Source organism: Copidosoma floridanum, unplaced genomic scaffold (assembly GCF_036245765.1).
Source record: "Copidosoma floridanum isolate Cflo_tuat_1 unplaced genomic scaffold, Cflo_Japanese_pri ptg000016l, whole genome shotgun sequence".
In the NCBI taxonomy this organism is placed as follows: Eukaryota; Metazoa; Arthropoda; class Insecta; order Hymenoptera; family Encyrtidae; genus Copidosoma; species Copidosoma floridanum.
The window spans coordinates 5,140,741-5,167,665 of NW_028321893.1; the positions used below are offsets into that span (position 1 = coordinate 5,140,741).

A 26,925-nucleotide genomic window follows, 5' to 3' on the forward strand; every position below is an offset into this window, starting at 1 on the left:
AATTATAATAATTCAACAAATTTGTACAAATTGCAGTGAGATTCAATTCACTTTATTCCAGAAAGCCCAAAAATGGCTAAAATTCCTACTTTTTACGAATTCTCGCTCCATCCACCTAATTTGGGCTCATTTTTGGGCTGATAATAGGCTACAAGGATCCAACTCTCAAGGTTAAAAAAATCTGTTTAGTACATGCAAATGAGATGTATGTACATATATATATACATAATTATAGTGAATTCAGAAAATCTACTGGCTTTCTATCAATAAAAACAGAATGTAATTTGAGTTCATTCATATCTTGGCTTTTTTCTGTTGTATTTTACTTATACAAGCACTTCTTGTTTTTTTGGCTGTCAAAAACCTGAAAAAATATCGTATTTCGGTATTTGGAGCATTCCTCTCCATTTATCGGACAGCAAATAAAATTTATTATGTATCATCTATAGTCTATTTGATTATAAGAAAAACGTATCAGACTAAAGTACATATCTTATATTTCCTTTCGTTTAATCGATAAATAATTTTCATTTAATATTTTACAGATCGCCCCTCTTCTCCCTTTGGAATGTTTTGATTGTTTTTTGGATGGATGAATTTAAAAAACTTTTTAGATCTTGTTTCTATAGCCTTTAACATTGAAAGCACGATACATCTAATTGAATGACAAATTTATACTTTTCTGTATATTGATGCAAACCTTTATAGGCACATACATTTGGCATTAAACAGTTACTGTAGTGGGAAACAATTTATTTTTAAACTCTACAAGAATGGTTACTTTAATAAGGTGTAATCAGACTGGATTCTTCTTAAAAATTTAATTTTAAAATAAACTTATTGTAATAGCAACGACACAATGTCAGGGTCTGATTCGATGCTAACTTTTCTAAAGTTATATTTTACAGACAACTAAAAAAAAACCAAAACTATACTTTTGTGTATAAATCTACATACAACTACTAACTTCTCCATGTTAAATCAAATCAGGTTTTTATCATTCACATAAGAGATTCAAAAATAGTGACGAATTATTTAACGAATTCTGGCGATTGACATTAGTATTTGGACTGTGTATTTTTGTTCTCTTCTTTTCATTCTATTTGGTTCGAGATAGATAATATACAATTGGATTAGAGTTTTAATTTTTCATTCAGCATTAAGCAATACTGACTTACAAACGCTTATCTGAATTATCTATATGTTTGTATAAAAAAGCATTTATTAAATACAGTACATATACATACGGCAGAAGATTTAACGTATTTATTAAAATTCTTATCAGTTTATTTGTTAATTTAAAAAGAAACGATTCTCGTGCATTTCAGTTGTAAATTTATTTTTACACATTCTAAAATCTAATATTACAAATTTTATCTATCACTATCATCATTCTCATCATCACAATTATCATCATTATCAGTATTATCACTATCAGTATACATTTCGTCTCCACCCGATGCAAAATCCGTCTTCGTGTCATCTCTACATTCATCCATTTGGGATGATGCACATACATCTGGCATTACACAGTTACTGAAGTGGGAAACAAGTTATTTTTAACTGTACGGGAAGAGCTAATAAAATGAGGTTCATTAAAAAGATGTTTGATTCCTATAGTCCATGCAGTATAGTGTATTTACTACAAGTGTGTGTATAATTTTGTGTATATACATGTAAATGTGTGTAAATAGAAAATTTTATCAGAAATAAGTACCACATTATATTACATTAATAAACCTCATCTCAATAGCTATTCCCGTACAGTTAAAAGTAACTTGTTTCCCATTACAGCTACTGTGTAGTGCCAAATGTATGTGAATATAAAGGTTTGCATCAATACATGAAAAAGTATAAATTTGTCATTCAATGAAATGTATCGTGCTTTCTATGTTAGAGATTTCTTGAAGGGAGAACGTTTTAAAGGGAGAGGAGGGGCGATCTGTAAGATACTTAACAAAAATCATTGATCGATTAAACGAAAGGAAATACAAGATATGTACTTTAGTCTTATACGTTTTTCTTATAATCAAATGGACTATAGATTATATTAAATTTTATTTCCTGTCCAATAAATGGAGAGGAATGCTCAAAATACCGGAATACGATATTTTTTCAGGTTTTTGACAGCCAAAAAAATAAGAAGTGCTTTTATAAGTAAAACTCAACAGAAAAACCCAAGATATGGCTGAACTCAATTTAAATTCTGTTTTTATTGATAGAAAGCCAGTAGATTTTCTGAATTCACCATAATTATGTATATATATGTACATACACCTCATTTGCATGTACTGAGCAGATTTTTGTAACCTTGAGAGTTGGATCCTTGTAGCCTATTGTCTTACGAAAAAAATAAGCCCAAACTAGGTGGATGGAATGAGAATTCGTAAAAAGTAGGAATTTTCGCCATTTTTGGGCTTTCTGGAATAGAGTGAATTGAATCTTTTTGCATTTTGTACATATTTGTTGATTTATTATGATATTCGCCGCCATCTTGTATCCAACATTTCGAACTTGGCTAATTGGACCCTGGGTTCGTAATCAGCGATCCATAATCGCTTTGTATACCAAACTTGACACAAATCGGTTGATTTTTGATAATTATGGCCACCGTTTTGAATTTGGCTCACTTGACCCCGAATTCGTGATCAGCGACCCTAAAACCCCCTGAATACCAAATTTGGTACAAATCGGTTGATTTTTGATAATTTTGGCCACCATCTTGGATCCGCCATCTTGAATTTTGCTAATTTGACCCTGAATTTGTGATCAGCGACCCGAAAACCCCCTGAATATTAAATTTGGTACAAATCGGTTGATTTTTGATCATTTTGTCCGCCATCTTGGATCCGCCATCTTTTATTTGGTAAACCTGACCCCGAATCTGTGATCAGTGACCTAAAAAACCCCTGAATACCAAATTTGGTGGAAATTTATTTATTATTACCACGTTTTTATGTACCCTGAGTAATTGGACTACCGAAATTTAACATAAATATGTATATATATATACATACCATTTTCATATGTATATCGAATTTCCCAACCTCCGAGCGAAATGGATCCTTGAAGCCCATCATCTTACGAACAAAATGAGACTGAAATCAGGAGGATAGAGTGAAAATCTTGGGGACACAAGAATTTTGACCGCTTTTTGGGCTCTCTAGACCACTGTGCGACGCAGAGATTGCGCCCCCTCTAGTCAAAATCAGGCAAAAAACCTTGCATGTTAACTAACGGCTTAGATCATATACACATGCGCATAGCTGCTTTTGATTAGCTAAACGTAAGCTGCAGGCGAGGATCGTCGTTCTTTTTCTAGCCTGCCAAGTATGCCAATCAGAAACAGCTATGCGCATGTATGTATTAATGCTCTAAGCCGTTTGTTTACATGCAAAAATTTTTGCCTGATTTCGGCCAAAGAGGGCACAACCTCTGCGTTGGCTTGGAGCGAATATACAGATGTTTGTTATCCTGAAGAGGCCATTTGGGGCATGGCGAAATACTGTTCTATAAAAGTTTTGCTCAAGAAATAGTCATGGTCTAACAACCTCGTGTTCTTCTATGAGTAAATTATATTGTATTTATTTAACAGTTTCTAGTTAGAGCGAGTTTAAATTGGTTTTCTCTGACATTGAAAAATACTTTATGACGGACGACAGTAACTTGCAAGATATCCAAATTTACGGGTTGAACTGGTCCTTGAAGTTTACCATGAGCTATAAGGAAAAAACTATCGAGGTTAAAGAAATGTGACAACAAAGTGAAGACAAAAGAGCTGCAAAGAAGTATTATCAAAGTTTAGTGTTGAAAAAAGGAACGTTCGATCATTTACAAACATTTATTTTACATTTCGTCGATTGCAATTTTCACACATTCAGCGAAATATTAGATTATATGCCTATCGTAGCGCAGGAATTTAGAGACTTTATTTTAGAAAAAAGTAGTAGTATACATTAAGCACAAATTGATTACCACATACCAAACGTTGTAAAAAATATTGTGAGTGACATGAATGATAACGATATGCAGAGTATGTACGAAAAAATTGTAGCACACAACATTTCAAAACAGAAGGTTTCGACAAAAGATCTCATGACTGATATTGCATCTTCTTATGTTAATGCCCTTATTAATGCTGTGAATTATATAATAAAACCAAATAAATACATTTATCTTTTTGTTATTCAACCGTAAACTAACCCTTTTTTCTTAAAACAACACAAATAATAATATAAAATAAAAGTGAAGAAGCCGAATACACTTTCGATATACTCGTTTATTAATAATTAATACAATCAAACACATACACAAGTAAAATATGAGGAGGGGGAACGTACAGTGATCTGCCCGAAAAGTCTCTCTAGTTCAGGTGTAGGAGAAGGGGTACCCCCTCCTATAGTAAGTATATTGTGGTACAGTGGCTCCGTTCAGAAACTCCCACCAGGTGGTGGGAGAGGCAGAGGTGGAGGGGTAGGTCTCCCACTTTCTAGTGAGTGGGGCACAGTGGCCTGTTCGGAAACTCTTACCAGGGGGTTTGTTGTGACGGGCTACTGTGTTGCAACAACTACTCGCGTTGTTTACTAGGTATACAACTTTAATGCATAAACTCTGACGCAAGTAATTTGTATTAATCATATTCGCGATTCGAGTATAGTGTTATGGCTGCCTGATTGTTGTGTTGCGTAATATAATTCTTTAAAAGTTGGTCATTTTTGCCTTAACAATACATATACTAGTGTATTTATTGTATGTCATTTGCATTAAAACATTGTCTGTATAGTCATCTGATACTTGTACAAAGTAGTACTTGACTAAATTAACTTGACTCATCCCTCCAGAAAATACTTTCATAACTGCCTGCTTTTTACGTGGTTAGAAAAGTTGAGTGGGGGTAACTAGATTTTTCAATACTTACTACCATGTTACTTTAGTAGTGATGCTATAAAACATTTTACGTGAAAGCTTAAGTAATCACTACGAAAAAGCCAAGTAGCTATAACAAGTAAGGATTCTTATACAAAAGTACAATTAAATGTAATGTAGAATAAATTGTGGAATCCATCAGTCATAAATATTTTTTACATAAACAAAGAGATTATTTTGTCAATATTACAAGTTATGTAAGAATTGGTATTACTTCGGAATTGGGCCTAAAATATTATTTTTTAAGTTCAAACAAGTGTAAGATTAGATTATTAACTATTTTTTATAAAAATGATAGAACAATTTCTCACTTATAGTAGATTGCAGCAATTCATTTATTCATTATTGTTATCATTTATTTATGTATTATTATTTCCTTCTTTTACATTTTAAGGACAATTTTACATGTAGAAAATTCACCAGAGTTTGTTTTGAATAATTTACCACCTGTCAAAAGTAAATAAAGTTTAAAGACAAATTAATTATAACTGTCTTCTGTGCTTCTTTAAAGACAAAAGATTAAAATTTTTAAAAATTTCTTTTTCACCAAGATATATATTTCAAAAGTATTTAAAATAGTTGAAAAAAAAAGTTTATTGTTGACAAGACAATATTCTCCACATGCAAAAATTTGTAATCGTATAATTTTAAGAGTACTTTATCTCCACAGCTTCTATAAAGTAATTATTAGAAATAAAAAAACCTGTTCATTATGTAACAGAGGAAAAAAACTGTAAGGCTTTAAAAACACTCAGTAAAGTATTTTTAGTAGACATTTAATTCAATACATTAAACTTTTATTCAGACAAACGTAATGATATATATGGTCTTGTACAATAATAAATGTACAAAAATGTACTTCCAGATCTCTACGAAGTACTTTGTTCCATTAATAACACAGGCACACAAATAAAAAATTTTATGAACCAGAGGGGGGATCCCATTATTCTTTGATTTTTTGGGTCGTTAAAACCGACTATCACCATAAAAAACAATTCTAATTGCCCATTTTCACGCTAGCACCCCCTTACCACCCCTTACGAGGTGTAGAAATTTCAATTCTTCTACAACTTCAATATGTATGTGTATTTCTACGTATTTTGGGATGCTGAAACCGAAAAAAATAACAAAAAATAAATTTAATAATTCTATATCATAGAAAAAGGTAGATACTAAATAGTGAAAAGCGAGGGAACTCACTTTAATCCTGCATCCCGGATAGTGAGAGGCGAGGAAACTCACTTAAATCCAGCACCCCGGATAGTGAGAGGCGAGGGGGCTCACGTTAATCAAGCACCCCAAAGAGAACAGAAATCTACTACGTCCACGCCGTTGTTCCTAGGTTACACTAAGAGTAAAATTAAATTATGAATATATCTGATACTTCAGATCAATAAAGATTTTAATTTTCTAATATAAGAGCTAAGGGTGATTTCGAACTAGCTTAATAAACATGTCATTGACTGTGAATCGTTTAAATTTCAAGCGTTAAGCGATGAATAGTTAACTCTCGTAATCACGTCACACACACACACAAACACACACATCGACATTTAAATTAATTGCATGCTGATTCGTCATTTATTTAATACCATATGGAATAGTAACTCATTCCCCTTAAGCTTAAGTGCTCATTTCTTGAGAGTATGGTATTTGTTAAACCTACCTTTTCGGCTCAACATTATGTTATCTTTCTCACGCAGACGTCTGAAAGACGCAGCTCTCTTAGCCAATAGGCTACACGAACTAACAACTTGCACGTGTGATATACCATAGAAGGGGAGACATTGATGGCGTTTGTCTTCTCACATATTACCGAGGGTTCCTAGGCAGTACATACTCAGTTTAAGCTGCTTGTATCCGCTTCACTTTTTTCGCCTCAATGGGATGCGTACACTATGATGACTAGATTCTTAAATTTTATACAAAAATTGAAATTTTACCCCCCGTAAGGGGTGCTAAAGAGGGTGATCATGGGCAATAGCAGTATTAAATTTATTTTTTGTTTATTTTTTCAGTTTTACCATTACAAAGAACATGGAATACACATCCATAATAATGTTATAGTGAAATTGAAATTTTCCCACTCCGTAAGGGGTGGTAATGAGGTGCTAGCGGGGAAACGGACAATTAAAATTATTTTTTATAGTCATATTCGGTTTCAGCAGCCCCAAAAACGTAAGAATAATAGGACCTCCCCTCTGGTTCATGAATTTTTTTTGTGTGCCTGTGTAATCAAAGACAAACATGGTTTCTACTTAAAATCTGATACCAAATTAGGTGTTACTACATACTTGGTTTGAGTATAGCAGTTTTAGACGATGACGACAACGACAACGACAACGACGACGATAACAATATTATTATTATTAATAATAATAATAATAATAATAATAATCATCATCATCATAACAATAGTAATCATAATAATAATAATTGTAATCAAAATAATAATAGTAATAATAATAATAGTAATAATAAAATTAATAATAATAATAATCATAACAATAACAATGATTATGAATGATGACAATGATAATCATGATAATGATGACGGCGACCGTGACTGCGACGGTGACGGCGATGGTGACGGTGACGGTGGCAATGACAATAATAATGATAAGCAAAGCATGAATCGAACAAATTAATTACACAAATGCTAAAATCCGTGCGAAAAAATTACTACCTCTTGATAACTTTTTATTTATACTTAACAGATCTTGTTCTTTGGAATTTTTGTTGACAGACAAATCTTTTACTGTTGCAGACTGTTGAAAAACTATTTTTGTAAGGAGTGATCTGAACATGTGTTCTCTAGTGCCTACTTAAATATTTTAGTGGCATTATCTATGTGCTTTAACGATTCTGAAACCGTTTTTACTAGAAGCAAAAGTCATGTTTTAAATTTCTTTAAATTTATTAAATCTTTGGAAAGTATGAACAACAATTGTAGTACTTTCCTGTGATCCTAAAAGTTCATACAGTTTTACCTAAGTGTTTTTACGAAATTGTTGAGTTGAATTCTGTAGAAGCCATTTCTTGTCATCTTATTTTCGTAAATATCTGACTTATAGAACAGAACAGCTGAACTTTATCTTTTAAGTGTATGACAGATTTAGATTAAAATATTTATAAATCATAATACATTCATAAATGACAATAGTTGAATAAGATAACATGTATGTCAAAATTACCAAGTTTAAGTATTTCTAGTGGTCCTAAATCATTACCCAAAGCTAAAGCTTTACACCCGCCTATCTCTTTATAATGAGACGCAATGCAATATCAAGCTAGACCCTTTTCTAAAATTGTATCAGATAACTTACCGACACTCTTTTTATAAAACATGAAAAACTTCGAGTACTAATAATGTATATTTTACCTAGCGAAATACTTCATGAAGATAGAAATTTCAACTATCACGAACTTGCAGCTTTAGTCGCTAGTAAAGTTTACTATCACCTTGGAAGTTTTGAAGACTCTCTAACCTATGCATTAGGAGCTGGTGAATTATTTGATGTTAACTCGCGCAATGAATACGTTGATACAATAATCGGTAAGTTTAATGTTAATCTTATTGAAAACAATTTTTTTTCCACTGATACAAGTGTATTTCACAGCGAAGTGCATTGATTATTACACTCAACAACGATTGGAGACCGAAACAAAGATATCCTCGTTTGTCAAGAGAATTGATGTTAGATTGGAAAAAATTGTAAATCGAATGTTTCAGAGATGTTTAGACGATAACCAGTATCGTCAAGCACTAGGACTTGCCCTTGAAACTAGAAGAATGGATATTTTTGAGTCTGCTATTATGCAATCCGTAAGTTACATAATAACGTTTATCATAAGTTTAAGTTAAACTTTAAATTATTTGCATCATAAAGTTCTTGTAAAGGTCATGTTTTTTTGTATACTTTTTGTTGCCATTAGTTTGATGGTAGTAATGGTTTCTGATATAATTATGGTACAAGTATTATTTTTTAAAACTTTTAATAGATGAGAGTGGAGAAATAAAAATAACATGTTGAATATACGTTTTCTAAATCTTAAAATTATTGTGTATCACTTGCGCAAACATTTCTATTGATTTAAGTGTACATATCTAACCAGTAAGCTCTTACGATTTTCTTAATCAAATTACTTGATGAAGTTATCAATTTTTCTTTTTTGTTATTTTATCAAAGTAAAAGAAATTTTGTTTACTGCGTTTTAATGTATTTCTACGAATATGATTTCTAAACACAATAGACTAATTCTAAGTAAAGTCAATACTTCGGGTTTTCTTTTCAAGTTCCACATTATGTAAAGTTGAATAGTTTCTTTTTATTCACATGTTTCCCTACTAAATTATATCTGCTGTATAAGTATGGTGACTGAAAATATTTTTATTTGAATTCATCGCGATTTCCTGTAAGTTACTTATTATTTGGTGATTGATTTTTTAAAAATTACTCAATTCCCTTTCAATCTATCTTAATTTCTAAATTAAAATTACTATAAAATTTGAAACTTAAAATTTATAAAAACAGCCAAAGCAACAAAAGTTTGAAGTTGTAAGAAATTTTATTGTTTCCTTATTTCAATTAACTACTACCTAAATAATCTATTTTTTCCTTTTCAACCATAATACTGAATGTATACTTTGTTATTAGGCCATGGATCAGACTGAAATGACTTTTGCAGAGTTCTAACTGTCACCTTACTTTTTATCTAACACAGAAACAACTTATTATTTGTAAATCGTGGTTGCAGACGTTAGTTGTTATTTGGTTCATACATTTTTTGTTTAGCTTGATAATAGTTTAGTAAATATATTGCTCGACAAGAGTTTAGTAAAGAGCAGCTTCTGGCCTTCTTGCGAGTCGACATCCCCGCAGTGGCGCCGATAATCTCAAGCATTGTAATGCGTTGCTCGATGAAGAGCTTCATCGCAGAAAAGGTAGGAGGTTCGGTGTTAGAGCTCTGCGAAGACTACCTTTCTCGCAGATCCTGTGGGTCAAGCTTCCAGATGTTAAGCACAACCACCAGCTCGTCCCAGTGAGCAGTAGGACGGTCTAGCTGTTTTAGTACAGCTAAGACATTCACAGTGCCACTAGGCAATGCCTTCAGCTCTTTTGCGGAATCTGATGCAGTTGGCATGGAAAACAAATCCCTGGTAAAGTCTTTTAATTTGAAGTAAGAAAAGCTTACAAAAATGAGTGTATTATTTAAACAGCTCAAGTATAATTTTGTACACAGAAAATATTTACCTAATACAAATTCTGTTCAATATTTTTCCACATATCCTTGAATCGCCGATAATTTTGTGCCTACCTTACTAGTTTAGTCAGAACCTGAGAAGTGATGTAGTTCTGTCAGAACAGCACAAAGATTTTCACCGTGACCTTCAGCTAATGCATGTATAGGAATCTTTCTTCTGCTATCTGAAGTTCCAGCCTTAAACTAGAAACACCACAAAAATTAAAAATTTTTTTTGTTGATTTAGTATCTCACAAAATCGTACAAATCAAATAAATAAATATATATCTTCCTATATTATATAATCGTTAGAGTTAGAGCGAGGTTTTGCTTCCCCCCACCTCCCCCCAGCTCCCTACCAAATAAGGTAGTTATTCTTTCAATTTTTTGCATTTTTCGAGTAATCCTACTTTTTTGCTAGCTCCCCCCCTCTCCCCCCACCATCCCCGCTCCCCCCACCACCCCTGATCCCCACCAGCTCCCCTCCAGCTCCCCCCCAGCTTCCCCATATATAATATAAATATATTCGTGAAGCCTTATATATTAACTGTTACAAGTGGTCTAATTTTCACATATAATTTTATTTGACCATAACAAAAAATTTTGTTACAATTATCTTACTTACGATGTTTATTTTGATTACATACTCTAAAATGTCTTTTTAGGTGCTCTGCTCTTACATAACTTTTTCTACAATTTTGACAAATATTTTTTTGAACGTTTTTTTCATGACTTTTCAAATGTCTCTAAAAGTGATTTCTTTTTAAACTTTTTTCGCGTTGAATACACTTGAAATTTTTTTCAATGTTTTGGCATTCCTTTGTGTGACCCAAATAGTTTTTTTTGTCTAATATTATAATGCTACACAGATCACATACAAAAAGTTTTTTTTGTAAATTTTTTCGTGTGATGATAGACACCCTTCATTTGAAAATTTTGAGTTACATTTGTCACACTGATAAAATTTTGCATTTATGATGGTGTATCTGAAAACATATTACAAAAAACGGATTGTTTATGATTATAGAAATCTGGGTACTAGACGGTACTAAAATTTGCTTTTTTGATGAAAGATGAAATTTGCAAGGAAGTACAAAAATAGTAATAAACTATAGAATAGTCTTTTTGTTACTCTAAAATTTCATTCCAAACAATATTGTCAATTTCAAATTTGTTTTCTGATTCAATTGAGATACGAATTTTTTTTTGGTTTTAACATCTAGACAGTGCAACATATAATTGCCCATAAGAAAATAATGGTTTTCTAAAGTATAACCCAAAGGCATCAAAACTTTGACCTTAAGATTTATTGATAGCCCTAGGAAGAGTTCAGATAAATGGAAATCGTTTTCTGTACAATATAAATGGTAGTGAAGAAGAATTGTTTGTATTGAGTGTTATTCTTAGACTAAAGACATCATTTCCTTTTTTTTTACCTGAGATTATTCCAGCTTCAATGTTGTATTTAAATAATTTTGTAATTCGTAATTTTGTACCATTGCAAAGTCCTTGAGATATGTTTAAGTTTCATATTAACATAACAATAGCCTTGATGTTTAAATCTAATTTGTGTAAAAAAAGACCTTTTTTACTACTATTAAAAATTCTGTAGAGAAATTAGTATAAATATTATCGTCCAATTCATCTACTTTTTTGTGAGTTGCTTTATCAATACTATAGTACGTTACTAATGTTCCTACCATATTATTTAAAATTTTTTTGTTCAAAAAGTTTACTTTGATCATCTTTACAATCTTCAATGAAAAATTGTTTGTATTTGTTCCAAATAATATTCAAAAAAATTTTCAGACATGATAAACCATGCGAAAAATTTTCGTAGTTGAAAAGGCAGCATAACGCTACATGCTTTTTCAAAAATTATATTGTTTTGAAAATTGCGTTCTACTAATCCCATAGAAATAGCTGTTATTAGTCAGGGAAAATAAGAAGTGATTGTTAAAAGTTCATGTAATTAATTATGATAAATATACATTTATTACAAATATAAATTCTTAGTAACAACTAATATAATCCGGGTTTTTTTCTACATTTTGTAAATCTAATTTGCAACTTCAAGGGTTGGTGCGCAGATCGCGCAGGGGGCATACATAGTTATAAAAGCTTAGAAATATCTATTGACACATACAGGATAGACAGCTCATTTAAAAAAGTAAGCCACTAAAAGAAATAATAAATAATAAAGCTAACCAACAAAAAGTCAAGGGCACATCTCTCTGTCTATATAAACTTTACCACTTTTATTCGAAATTTGCAGCTTGTTCTTCATATTTCCTTAAAAGCAGACCAGTAATCATTCCCCAGAATAAAAAATTTATTTCCGAGTTTTTACAAGAAATGCCATAGTCTTCCGAATTCTGTAAAATATACTGCAACATATTATTTTCATACTAACAAATAATTTTATCATTTTTTAAAGCTTTAAAAAATATTAATACAAACCTTTTTTTGAAAAAATTACACTTATAGCTCAATAAAAGGGGTGGGTTGACGCGTGGAGCTCGGAGGGGGGCGGAGCCCCACTAGTATATATATATAAAAATATATATATATCATTTATTAACTGTAGTCTTTCTCTTTAAACATTTTGAGAAAACCTAAAGATAATACAATAACATCTGTATCAGACCGCCAAAAGTAAATGCTATTTTTAAATTTTTTATTTTTATATCCTTGGTTAATCGTGTGATTTATGTAAATAATTATTTCATCATTTGCTTCTTCCATATCAATTTGTTGCAAAGCTTGTAGGTACGAAGCAGTTCTATCTAATTTAGTCAATGAGCACTTAACATCATAGATTGTAGTAAAAATTAATTCTAAGTCGCACTAAAACTTTTGTTTTCTTGCGTAATTAAAGGTATAAACTGACTCCTGGGGCCCCTAGCCTATTTTATCTGAACTCGAGTTGGGTCCAGCCGTCAATGATTTGAATATATGAATACTGTGAAAGTGAAATTTAACGTTTGGTTTTTATTATTCTTTGGTCAAGTAATGTTGTAAAACTGATTTAATAATGACAAGTGTTTATAAATGCTATGTTCCCAACTGTTTTTAAAGAAAAAATCCTGAAGTAGGAATAATCTTACATAAGCTTCCTAAATCTATTGATCGTAAAAATAATTGGATACGGAGGTGTAATATAACCAAGCAGATTGGATCCAAGTCTGCTATACACAGTGCACACTTTTCGGCATTAGATAACTTACCAAGACGATTCCCTTTAAATTTAAATCATTGGTGGCTGGACTTAACTTGAGTTCAGATTAAATACGCTAGGGGCGCTAGAAGTTGGTTTACACCTCTAATATAACAAAAATTTTTGAAGCACAATTTCATTACTAGATGCACCCCGAAACTTTTCTTCTTGTTTTGGTAATTTTGTCGTTTCACTTATATTACTGTATAGTATAGGGTGGTTTAGATAAAAAAAAATTTTTTTTCGTAAGTTTCGTGGTTTTCTTAATAACTAACTATTGATAAGTAATTTTTCCTGATAGCATACATCGCAATGAAGATGACCAATCAAATCAGTCAATTTATTTGCTGGTAGTAGTGTACGTCGCTTGACGAGTTCCGCGTTGGCATCCAACTCATCGTCAATTTTTGTCGCCATATCGTCGCACTATAATGCACTCGTTAAGTTGGACGATTTTTCCGAGGTCCGTAATTCAATAAAGTTTCCAAATACGCTCTGGAAGCGTACGCGTTGTTAGTTGCTCCAACGTAAATGCGCCCAACACCTATCCCAAATATATGTCTCTCACTTTTTTAGTATGTTAAATATAGTTACTTCCTATACTGTCCCCACCGGTCATACTATCTTCCAGAATGCAACACTTTGGCCCCGTCAAGCAACATACTTAGTATGTTGTAGGATACCGATAATGTTACACCACATCGTTTTGTCTACTCCAAGATTTTGCATGCCCTCCTTACTCGTTGTACCACCTCCTTTATTCAAGTTTCAGGTAATCATAGGCGGAGAAGGGGTAAGGATAGTCCTCTTCTCTTCCTAGTGAGTGAGTGCTGGCACAGTGGCTCCGTTCGGAAACTCTCACCAGGTGGTGGGGGTTCGTTGTGACGGGCTACTGTGTCGCAATAACTAATACCGTAAATTTCATTAATAAAAATTAAAAAAACTAAATTAAAATGGCCAATGTATTACCAAACATTATTATTAGTTGAACACTTATGTTACAATTTTATTACAGTACATATAAATAATATGTAGTGCGTTAAATATATTTTGGAAGTAAATAAATATCTTTTACTAGCCGCCCCCCGTCTCGGCTTTGCCGGAGACTTACTCATTGAAACATCGTAGTGTGTTGACATGTAATGTGAAATGTTTTCAGTTAAAAATTTTACATATATTCCTGACACTTATCAGAACAAAAATCTATGTATTAAAAACACATTTGTCCGGAGTCTATACAGTTTATTTGGTAGCCTCAATTTTATGTCGACGCCACCTAGCGGATCCTACTGAACTGAAGTGAAAAACTGGCATATTTTTACAAAACTTTGAGCTTATTTATTGCTATTGTTATTAAATTTCTCAAGATAAAAACTATACTAAAACTATCTAAGAAGTGTCAAAAATCAGTGTGCAAAATTTCAGCAAAATCGGTTCAGTAGTTTTCGTGGTTAGCGATTACAACGGTGTTAGCGACTTTGCTTTATATATTAGTAAGATAATATTTCTTCATGACAAGCTTATTAGTCATCAACGCAGTTTACCATCCTGTTTGTTGTCGGAACACTTGTCAAAACAAATTTAAAGTAATAGAAAAAGTAATTAAAATTCAAAGAAATATTTATATTTTAAATAAACAGATCACACCACTGTTTTTATGTGAAGAAATCACAAACTGTACTTAGATTTGTAATGTAGCATATAACTTTATACTCCCTAACAACTGTAGCGTCGATTGACTTTTCCAGTGTATGAGTAATACTTGAAGCTTTAATCACAGATTTCGTAATTTTTACTTTCATCTAAGGATAGACTTTTTTAAATACATGCAATACTTGTTATTCAATGCTTATCATCATTGGCTTGGTATGAAACTACGAAATGTTTATTATAAACAATGCCATGAACTATATGTATTGGTTTTTAACTATTATTTTTCAAACAAAAAGCCTAATAATTAATTAATACTGATAAGTATCATTAGGACAAATTGTAGACTCTCTCATAACTTCACAATCATTTCAGTCACAATTGAACAAAAGATGGATTTAAATCAAATAAGTGTAAATGTATGAACAATCATAAGTTTTGATTGACAACTGACATGAACACGATTGTTAAGTACATAAAACATTACTTTTGGTAAAGTCAACGAACTGTTTTACGTATGCTACTTTTTTTGTCTTTATTGTTCCGTTATCTGCAATTTTTCTCGTTTTAAATCCAAAGATGCCTCCAAGTAATTTATTTTTTGGATGTCTACTTCAGATACACGACGCTCTGTAAGTTGAAGCAAATACTACGTATTCCAAAAAAAAGTATCTTGATTGAACAAAAATTTCGCTTACTGCCACCGACTTCATTACTGCTAACGTTTTGATCCATGTTTTCCAGAGGAATATTAGATCCAGCGTAGAATATTGGTCGTGCCGATGGCTTTTTAGCAAAAATTCCGTCTTAAATCTAATTGAATTATCTATGTATTTATAAGTATAACGTACGATGAAGCTACTGAATAAACGATAAAAAATATAAAAATGCAAAAGAACTGAAACTGTTCCTTACCTCAAAATATTCGCAGGTTTTTCTGTCGTTTCCATTTTATACGTTATAATCAATGTTTTTTTTGTATTTTTTTTTTAAAGTATCTTTACCATTAGTACACTGAGAAATACTCAAGTTGTAACCTTAAAATTTTAATCCCGTAACTATTTTATTCCAAAATATCCTGTTAGTCAATTTTCCGTCGTCATAAGCGTCATTATACTCCTTGAACAAAGACAGCTGCAACTTAGTTTTTTCATCATTCCAATAATGACCACGTACAGCTAAAAATTTTTTTAATAATGTTTGTGATTAAATTATAAATAAATTCATCTAGAGGTATGCAGTATATAAAGTATCAGTATTATCCGTGGTAGGTCTTGTTTTTATCCATTTTACATGGAAAAATAAGAAACATGTATTAATACAATTATAACACTCCTGATTTATTCGTGTCTGAGAGGCTATTCTCTTAAAGTGAATCATTGTCGACAAATAAATTGTCAGATGCATTATCTGCCTCCAGACTTTTAAGTTTTGATCAAACACTTGTTGATAAAGTATTGTCCGTTTGTTCTTTTAGAGCTTTCTTGAAGCCATTAAGTAATGCTGTAGCAAATCTAATATCTATGAGAAAAAAACTTATAATAAGATTATATGGGTTGACGTGGATCAGTTCCAAATGCTCGTTTACCCTTTGCGCGCTCGTATGTTTCGCTATCAACATAGAGGGTATAGGACTTTTTGTTATCTTGATCAGTAAGAATCAGTTTAAAAGTTGTAGTTGTAGCAGGGTTGTCATTAGGATCTGAATTTTTATTCTCTTATTGCACCAGTCGTGTACTTTTCTCCAAAGAAGTTTTATGTTTTTACAATAAAGTTGTAGCAAACTTGACAAGTAAATAAAAATGAGAATTTACTTTTCTTTATCCAATTAAATATTTGTAAGTCTAACAATACATATTTCTGTTTCAAACTAATACCTTCTTTAGCTTTCTGTAAAGTTTTTGCTGACACCGATAAAGTGTATGTTTTTCCAGTGCCCTGATAATATAACTCAAGAGGAAATAAGGTTTCACTGCACGATGAACTCATCATGGTTTGTCGTAAGTTTCTTACTTTTGATAACAATTGATTGCGAAAAAAAGGGTCTTTTTTAAAAAATCGTTAAGTAATCAACACTTTATATGGGTATAGATTGACAAGTAATTAGTAAAATATAAATTCTAACCTTTTTCTGCTCTTTCGGCATTGCCAGAGTCTAATCAAAGAGTAACATTTTGTTTTGTGACACTATCATACAACTTAATTTTTTTCCGATCGGTACTCATGGTGTACAATATTCTTGTCTTTCAATACAGCTTGGTTTTTTTTAAAATAATAGATAAACTTAAATTTTCCCTTCTTCTGCACTACTTTAAGATCAGCTAATTGCTGTTGTTTTGGCTTACGGAACGCAGCAACGGTAGTCAGGGATCGTTCCATTCGTCAATTGACCGTTTTGTGACTGTCTTATGTATTCTGACGGACACCTGGGATGTCTGTGTTGCAATTTTGTATCTGGTCAGACCTTACGGAACGCACCCTCAGTATTTCGAGGTAAAAAAAGATGCAACGGTGCCGAAAAAAATTCCTATTGTTGCTTTGAACAATTACTTTTTCTTACGTTCAGTAGTAACAACTCTCTGTTTCTCGCAAAAATTAAGTAAGGAGGTGTAACGACAAAATATTTGGTTGGTCGAAATCATCATGGATTTGATTTCTTTAAGGGTTAAGTACCTTGTACAGCAATTTTAACATTTTGAATGATATTCGAAGAAAAATCCGCAAAACTTAATACGGAGGTTGTAAAAAGTGATATGATTTGAACGATATTAAGAATGGTAAAGTAATTAATTCGCAATTTGAGATTGACTGTCTGAATCCCAAACTCTAATTATTGGAGGAGTATTGCATGCATTGCTTAGGATAAAAAGCTATGGATCTGTGAGCACAATTTTGACAAAAAATCTTAAAAAACAACTGAAATTAACTATGGACAGTCTGTAGATACTGTAACACTTCTAGCGAATTTCCTCGCATACTGTAGGTGTATTCCTGTTAGATCAAATTCCTCGGGTGTGGACTAAACTGATATTATTTGTCATGAACACTGACAACAATACATATACATATATATGTATACTGGATCACATGAATCGCTTACGAAGAAATTATAAATATTTGCATTGGAGTGTTGAACAGCTACAAAGCATATCTACAAAAGAATGCGATTAATTTTGTTTAATGTTTCTGTTTTTCATGAGTCATGCATTATGTCGTTAAAGATTTCTTCATAATGTTTACGATGACTTGAAAAATACAATAGACGGAGTCGCTAGACGATTTATTTTATTATTATGTAACAAAAGAAATATTATCTATATATTGAGTAGCAGTGGGTGTCCAATAAAATACCCACAGAGTAGTTGTAGTAAAACGTCGTTGAATAAAATTTAACTCTAAGCTTTTATTCTGTGTCATTGTATGAGCTTATAAATTGTAGTCTGCTCATTACAAACAATATAGCTACGGACTGTTATAAATTTTAAAAAAGATAAAAAAAATGTTAGCATTCTATAAGCATGCCTCTAAACGTCTTGTAAAAAAAGTCACAGTCAACATTTGTATACTTTTGCGTTCATGCTTGCTTTTTAAGTAATGCTATTTTAAACGCTTGGTGGTAAACGTTTAAAAATCCTGAACATGATTTACTACCTCTAAGCGTCTTGATACCCTCACTCTTTCGAAGAATTAGTATCATACGTTTTAGTCCAGGTACATTGACTCATTTACAGAGATGAAAAAAGAAAAATGTTATCTAGATACATACGTTTTCAAATGGTTAAAAAGGTAAAAGTCAACATAACGAAAATGTGTTATGTGCCCAAGAAGGTTAGGGGATGATTTTAAAAAGGGGTGAAAATGGATACATCTCATGTTTTTTGCAATTTCACGCGAAATTTGATGTCTTACTAAAAAATGTTAAACACAAAAGTTGTAGATCTTAGAAAAATCTACAACTTTTGTATGAGTCATTTTTTAATATAACCTCAAAATTTCAGAAAAAATGCAAAAAATCAAAAAAAAATTTTTTGTTGTTTTTTACTTGTCAATTTCTCGAAAATAAATATTTTTTAACCAAACTTGCTGAAAGTAATCCTTTTTGTGTCCCAAACAACAACAAAAAATTTTAGATTGAAACATTAAACACTGTTTGAAAGATTCTTTTTTTTCGATCCGAAACACGTTGTTTTCAAAGTTACATTTTACTACTTACAATCATCGTAGAGAGGTCATATAGGGCTCATTTTTTTCGTTTTGACGTCTACTTTCCAATGAAATAATAAACAATACAGCTTCCATTTAAAAACATGTCTAATAATTGAAAAATAAAAAAAATTTAATTTTGCTAAAACAAATTTTTTGGTTATTGTTAATAATTTGTTATAAATAAGAAAAATGTTCAAAATTAGTAAAACCATTAAATTGTACGGAAAAAAAACACGAAGAAGCACATGTTTTACTATCTAAATACATTTTTTATTTTTGTATAGTACTGCTATAAATATTGTAATAGCATATTTCGTGTAGTTGAAAGATGTCATGTAAGTACATACAACGCCATCGACTTTTACTTTAATAAGAAAAGTTCCTCATGTCTCGCGATGAAATGAATGAATTAAATTATTTTCTACATATTTTGATAAATAAATCGTCTTAGGATTAACTTTTGTATACAATTATACAAAACATGCTTTTAAATAATTGAATGATTTTTTTAAAATGAATTCTGAATCTTATTTAACTTGCACCGAATTTATAATTGAAGTTTATATCAACAAAATAGATTGTTAACAATACTACTACTATTAATAGTAATAATAAAAAAGTAGTTGAGGTCAATGACAATTATGAAAAACTCAATTTTAATCAAGTCGATTTTTTAATGAAATATGCTCAAGTACTAATAAATATTATACATTTACACTTTATATACATAAATATTATACAGTTATTATGCCATTTATTACATATTTAATAATGAATACATTATGCACACTAAACTAATTTTTGTCTTTTCGCTAATTGTAAGTTTGGCTGATCATCATCGATTAATTGTTCGTCGAAATATGTGACTTCCTCAGTATCTTCAATCGTTTTTTCATCAAATTCCTCTGGAAACTTTTCCATAGCAAGATTTTCTGAGTTTAAGATAATACTTGGTTGTTCAATTTCATCAGAATTATCATAAATTTCATCAAAATCACTTAAATCTTTTGAAACTTTTTCAACGTTTGAACAACTTTCAGAAACATGGCATTTTGTGCATAACTTTGTGCATCGCAATCCATGCTTTCTGCAACCGCATCTATCTCTCACATCCAGTCTCACAACTGCAATAAATCATCTCAAGTAACTCATCTGAAATAAGTGAGTCATCTGTATAATGTGGCATAAGTATTTTTGTATTATTTATAATCACTTGTTTCCAGCCCCATTTCGTTGCATTTAATGTATGTCCAAGCCAAATTTGTAGTTAGAAGTATACTCTGTACGAGTGTTTAATTTCTGCTCCAACAGAAGGGGGTAATTTTTCGACTTTAAGAGTCGACTTTGCAGTTAATCATTTAAACTGTGTAAATCTTGAATCATCCAGTGGTATTTCAGATTTTTTTGATCGATAAATCGATGCAATCAGTTTACAACCATTTCGAGCAATGACTTTAGGATCTGAATTACTTTGATAAAAGGGCAGTGCTAATTCTTTTAACTCAGGAGTATTAATCAACGAATTAAAACTTGTTTTTCCTTTGCCAGCAAAAGCGGATGTTGTATCACATCCAGTAAAACAATGCAGAAGAGCAACAATAGAAGAAAAATCATCATGATTAAAACTGTTTGACGAATAAATTAAATCGCTAACATTGGCTGTGCCTGGTTTCAAAAAGTAAATGTTAGATTTCTTTGAGTTGAACTGATGCAAAAATACCAAAAGATCGATGTCTTGACCAACAACAACAACCGTTTTTTTATATTCAATGACGCCTGCTTCTGCATTTGCGATCTTACTTTTTTCGGCAATTCCTATGGCTGTATTAATGATCAACGTATCTGCATCTTCAGCAGCTTGTTTACCTAAAAATCCAGCAAATCTGTATGCTTTTGATAACTCTTTGATTAATGCATTCTTATTTGTGTCATTTGATAAAAACTTCTCTTGTGTGTACTTTATTTTTGTCTGTGGTTCAATATTAAATAAAGGAATACTAGAATTAATTTTTCGCCTCAAGCGTTCGGCTGTTTTTGTTGCAGATGTTGATGCAGTTGAATTGTCACTATCAGCCTCATTGTCTGGATAACCATCAAATACTATGCAACTATTATCTACGTAATGATTCTACAGAAAAGTCAAACATTTATCAATAATTACTTCAATCGTGTCATTTTTTTGCCAAATAACTTTATGCAACAAAAATCCACCATCGATAACATGCACTATATTTTCCGTACTTGGTAATTCATCAATGCTTGTAAATTCTTTATAAAGTTGCGATTTTACATTTCTTCTAAAGCCATCTTCTGTAACAAGTGATAGTGGATATGGAGCGAGTTCGTATTTTAAATGCTTCTTCATGTCATCTTTACTATTGATCTTAAGGCATATTTTTTGAAACAATAATAATGGATTTATTGGAACTGTCTCATTATCTACTTTAACTGATGATTGAACACTTTTGAGAGATAAAACTTTGTTACTTCGAGTAAACTTGACACTTTCAAAACTCTGACTAATTATTGATGTAATAGAATTCATGCCTACATCGTATGCTCGATGATCATTAGTAGAGTTGATACCGACAATTCCAGAAAATATAGACATGAGATGTTGTATTTCTGGAAAAGGATTGTGCATATTAAAAAAGACCAATAATTCTTCAAGATCTGCAGCATCTCTCGCAATTCTCGACTCCCTGAAATCAACATGCTGTTTAGAAGTTGAATAAGAAACATTGCAGAAATTTTCCATTTCATTACAAACTTCAACTAAAACAATCATAGTTAATATGAACTTTGTTAAAACACTATCAGCCATTCCACGTCCATGTGTTAGTCCACCTTGACTCTTCATGCATCGCATTAATACTTGTTCTATAATCATGTCTGTCCAAACTCCAGACCAAAACTTGTCAGTGCGTCTAATTGTAAAAAAGCTTTTTGTTGTAAATAGTTCGTACTGATACTTATCCATTGCACCTTTTAACTGTGACATATCTTGATAATATAAATGAGCAGATTTTGCATAATTATTGTGGCCGCTGGCATGAAAGTATGGAAGCATCCATTTCGTACATTTCAAATGTAACTCCCTATCACCCGAGCGTTCTGCTTTTGTAAAATCTCTTACGATTGATAACCATATCCCAGTATTAAACCCAAAGTTCTGCAGTGGGCCCTCTTTTTTGTAACTTTTCAATTTGCTTCATAAATTTATTCCTCACTGCAATAAACTCTTCTTTCTGAATATCTTCAACGAAATCTTCTGAGCCTAAATTCAGCAAGAGTGTCTCAAATATTTCTCTTTCTTCGTCTGTTAACTCAAGCAATTCAAAAATGTTGTAAGCCAAAGCAACTGTAGTAAGTTGTAAAAAAGTGTGCTCTGATGGCTCTCGCATACGCATGTCCTACAAGTGCTTTTTCAGCTGATTTTTCAGCATATATTACAAAAAAAGTTTCTTTCAGCCCACTTCCATCCATTATGAAACCTATCGCCCCAAGAAATGACATAAGTATGTGAAAGCCACCAAGTCGTACTCTAACCTTCGATTAACCAAATTCGCCATCTTTTGGATTTACACATGCAAGAATATATCGCGATTTCTGATACAAAGGTTGATCAAATGTAACAAAGCAAATGTCTTCCGGACTGTTCCGCTTATTTTCTTCAGATGCTTTTACCGAAACAGTAAAAATTGTATCGTAGTTATTTGGTGGATTGTTAACAAAGGGGAGCGGAATAATTTTTGATTGTACATATTCAGAATTTATATGAAAATCTTCCATGAATCCGCCGTAACCCTTTGAACTTTTATTTGCATACTTTGAATACAGCCAAGTAAAATCTTCTATATTAATTTTTGGTCTTGTATAATTGGATTCGCCATCAAATATATTCTTAATAAATGTTGTTTTCAATTCACCTCCAGTTTTCTTTTCAAAATGTTTTAATTCATAAAATCCAAATTTGCCAATTACATCTGAAGGTGGAATGTTCTTTAGTCTAGCAATAGTTTTTTTCGTATGTACTGATGATGCCGGAGTTACACCCATAACACCTCCCATTACATGGATCGTTTTTTTTCCATCAAGATTGCAAGTGTCGTGATTAAAATTATCAAATATAAACTGAATAAAAGATTCAGGAGAAATAGTATGATTATCAGCGTCATCTGCAATTGATGCTTGAAAAAGTAAAGTTTCCTTGTACGGTGCGCACAATCCTAAATACGATAATCCATGTATCCCTTTCGATGCGCAGTTTTTGTGCATCATCGATGATAGACCGAGTAAAATTGATGATAAAAATGAACGGGGCGTTGCTAATGTAATTATACCATGAGCAACTGTAGCTATTCTTTTTATCCACTTCAATGCATTTTTATTACTTTTACTTTTGTGAGTTTTTACAACAGTATCAAGTAAATCTATCAAACTTTCAGGAATACCACCATAGACATTTTTATCATTAAACTTTGGCAAATTGTGATTATTTTTATCATAAACAGTTTTACGAATGTCCTCTAAAATAATTTTTCCCGCCATTGTAACTATTCTTTTTTGCTCATCCATGGGATCTTTTTGTTGATTTTCGTACTATTCTTTCCGAGTTTGCTTACTAATTTTATGTCGAAAAAGAATCATGATATTTTTTTTTAAATGTATGAATTCGATTTGATCGTTAGGATAAGATTTGTTTAGATTTGATGTAATAGTTTGTATATCTGGAAATATACCAGAAAATCCTTCTTTGATTTCATTCAGGGAAAATTGACATTCACTTTAATTTTTTGTATATAATTAGTTGCGTATTGAATAAAGTCTATTGTACTTTACGAGGCGGGACAGTCTAGTTCAGTAGAGCGTCTATTTACATAGAATTAATTAAATCTGAATGCTTGCTCAAACGCGCGGACAGATTTTTGTGAAATATATCAGTGTCTATTCGTTCTTCCAAAGCTTTTACGATTTTTTCTACTGTTTCAGTTTTTGTTATCATTTTTATTCAATCTTTTTGTCCATCACAAGGTTTGCCTCAAAACAAACAAAGAGTTTTAAAATCGAAATGAAGAGCATCTTTCGATATCTTTTTACCTTCAACGCATTTCTTAGCTATTTCGGCTGCAGCAGCAACGATCGAAGATTCTCGGTTGTAAGCATGCGAACAACTTCTGTGAGCAGTTGCCGATGTCAACTTCTCCCATTGCAAATATTTTTTATCACTTCTTTTTTTACTTAAACCGATCAGATTAGATATAGCTTTAGTTTTGATAGTGACCAGACCAGATCCTCCAGCTTCTTTACAAATAATGCAAGTAGATTCCTCCATACTTATAATAATTCTGTGAAAGTAGTTATATAAAATATATAGTTAAAAAAGTTTGGTTATAATGCGGTTAATTATAAGCTAACGCAAGAATCGAATCATCAGAACAGTCATTTTAAATATATATTAATAGATAGTAACAGCAATAAGTTATTAAATAATTAAACTAAACTAATAGTTTCAAATTTATGAATGTATCAAAAAATATTATAAAACATATGAATATTATTTGTCAAAAATTACTTTCTGTTATACTTTTATTCTATACTTTTCATTAATAATTGTTGTATGTACTATGGTATGATTAATACAAAAATTGTAATTACTTATGAAAAATTTCAAGAGACACATTTAGCCCCCTAATTCCCTGGCATACAATAAATAACAACTGAATAAATGTTTCAAAGAAAATCAAAAAATATTTTTTGTTAAAAAATTTAAAATGTTATAAATATTTATAAAAGTTATATTGGAAAACGTCATAATCAAAATTATTTTTGAATAGAATTTACTTAGCATAAATGAATTACTGATTAAAAATAGCATGGTTTTTAAAATAAATATATATTCTTTAAATAAAATAATGATGTGATCCTGATCCTAGCGGCATGTAGCATGCCACAACACAACCCTCTTACAACAATACGCCATTTTGGATAAAATGTCAGGTATAGAAATATTTGAAACTCTTACACGTGGTTCTGAATGTAACCCAATTTCAATCCATCTCACGAAAAGTTACACTTTTTTGTGTTAATTTAAATGCAAACGTGATAGTCTTCATAAGCAGAGTTAATACAAACAAATACAACTTTATAAAAAATATTGTAGTCATTTTGACGAATAAAAACATGAAAATGAAAATATTTGATTGAATGAAGTCCCAAAACTCTCATTAGTTTAGCATTTACCCCTTATTACAAAAAATTATATTCTATAAAAATAACAATATTTTACCATAAATATTTTAAAAAAATTCAAATACAACTTGTTAAATAACGTTTAATGTCATTTAAGTTTGTTTTCAGCTTCAAACCAAAAACTAAAAACTGTGGACTACAGTCTCACGCTCCTTCACAAGCTGTGGGACAGCAGATAGTCCAACTATTTGTTTGTTTAAGAAAAATTAAGAGGAAGGAAGAAGTAGAGTGTTGAATATAATATCCAGAGTAACTTATCTTTCTTTCCGCTAATTATTAATTCGGATGACCTGTACTTCCTCTTTCCGTCGATTTATAATTATTTATTTTAATATTTATTTATTTATTATTTTTTATTTTATAATAATTTATATTCCTTTTCCAATTAGTTTTATGTCACTTTATTTTATGTTACTAGTATACATATAAAAGGAAACAGAAAAGAAAAAAAAAAGACGGAACGTCTGGTTAATCTTATAAAATTAGTTATTACGTCTGCACTTGATGAGCGGCAGCGGGCTACTAACTAAAACGCCGCGCGAAGAAATCCACCTTGCACGAAGTTTTAGTTAAAACTTCTTCGTCTTACTTGCTATGGGTACTTGCTGACTTCATGTGTTTAGGCTTCATAGCTCGCTTCGGTTGTCACTTGACACTTCCAAGAGCCACGAAGTACACAGTCAGCTTTGTTAGGCGACGTTGTATATGACTCTGTAAAGAGTCTTAAAATTTTATCATTGGAAATAAAATATAACAGGATAAAATGAAATGAAAATAAAAATTTATTGATTTACGCAAGTCGTCACCTAACACAACTTAAAAAGTAAAAAGAGAAAGTTGACTTACGTTTTCACTTTACATCAATGTTTAGTTTTCGAGAACAGGAACTTAACCTTAGGTTTATTTTTATCATAAATAACTATTCGAAATCAAGGGAAAGAAAAACAAAATTAATCACTTTCTTTAAATTTCAATTAACCTAACAAAAACTATGTATTTATTGAATGAAGAACTCAATAAAAATGTACTTTCTTTGCTGGCTATACATAGACTACTGAGCCACGTGCTCCGATCTGAGTACGCGTCCTTCTGCTCCGTTTTGCCTGCGCGGCCTTTTCTTTCTCTCTCTCTCTCTTTTTTTTCTTTTTCTCTCTCTCTTTTTCTTTCTCTCCTTCTGTCCGCGTCCTTCTTCTACAGATGTAACACCTGTTCCAGTCCCCTACATATAACAGTATATGTGCTCCAAAACGAATAAGAGGTTCCTTCCAAAAACATATTCAACTTTCTTTACTTCAAAATGTTTTATAAAATTTATTTTACAACCAACTTAACTTTGTGTGATTTTAATATTTGGCTCTGATGTATATTCAAATTTCTATTGACAAAATGAAATGTACAATATATATAAAATTCGATGTAAGATAAATTCA

The 26,925-nt window shown here is 31.4% G+C and overlaps 1 protein-coding gene and 1 pseudogene across 2 annotated transcripts in view; one reads left to right on the forward strand and one right to left on the reverse strand.

Annotated features, from left to right (window-relative positions):
- The window catches only part of Rpn2 (Regulatory particle non-ATPase 2), a 492,767-nt gene that overhangs the window by 26,355 nt on the left and 439,487 nt on the right, over positions 1–26,925 (forward strand). For both annotated transcript variants that reach the window (XM_089592351.1, XM_089592352.1), the window contains exons 3-4: positions 8,313–8,482; positions 8,547–8,752. In XM_089592351.1, the coding sequence (XP_089448477.1) occupies positions 8,313–8,482; positions 8,547–8,752 (376 nt within the window). The remainder of the gene's footprint in view (positions 1–8,312; positions 8,483–8,546; positions 8,753–26,925) is intronic.
- LOC149374655 (uncharacterized) lies at positions 20,598–22,759 on the reverse strand (annotated as a pseudogene).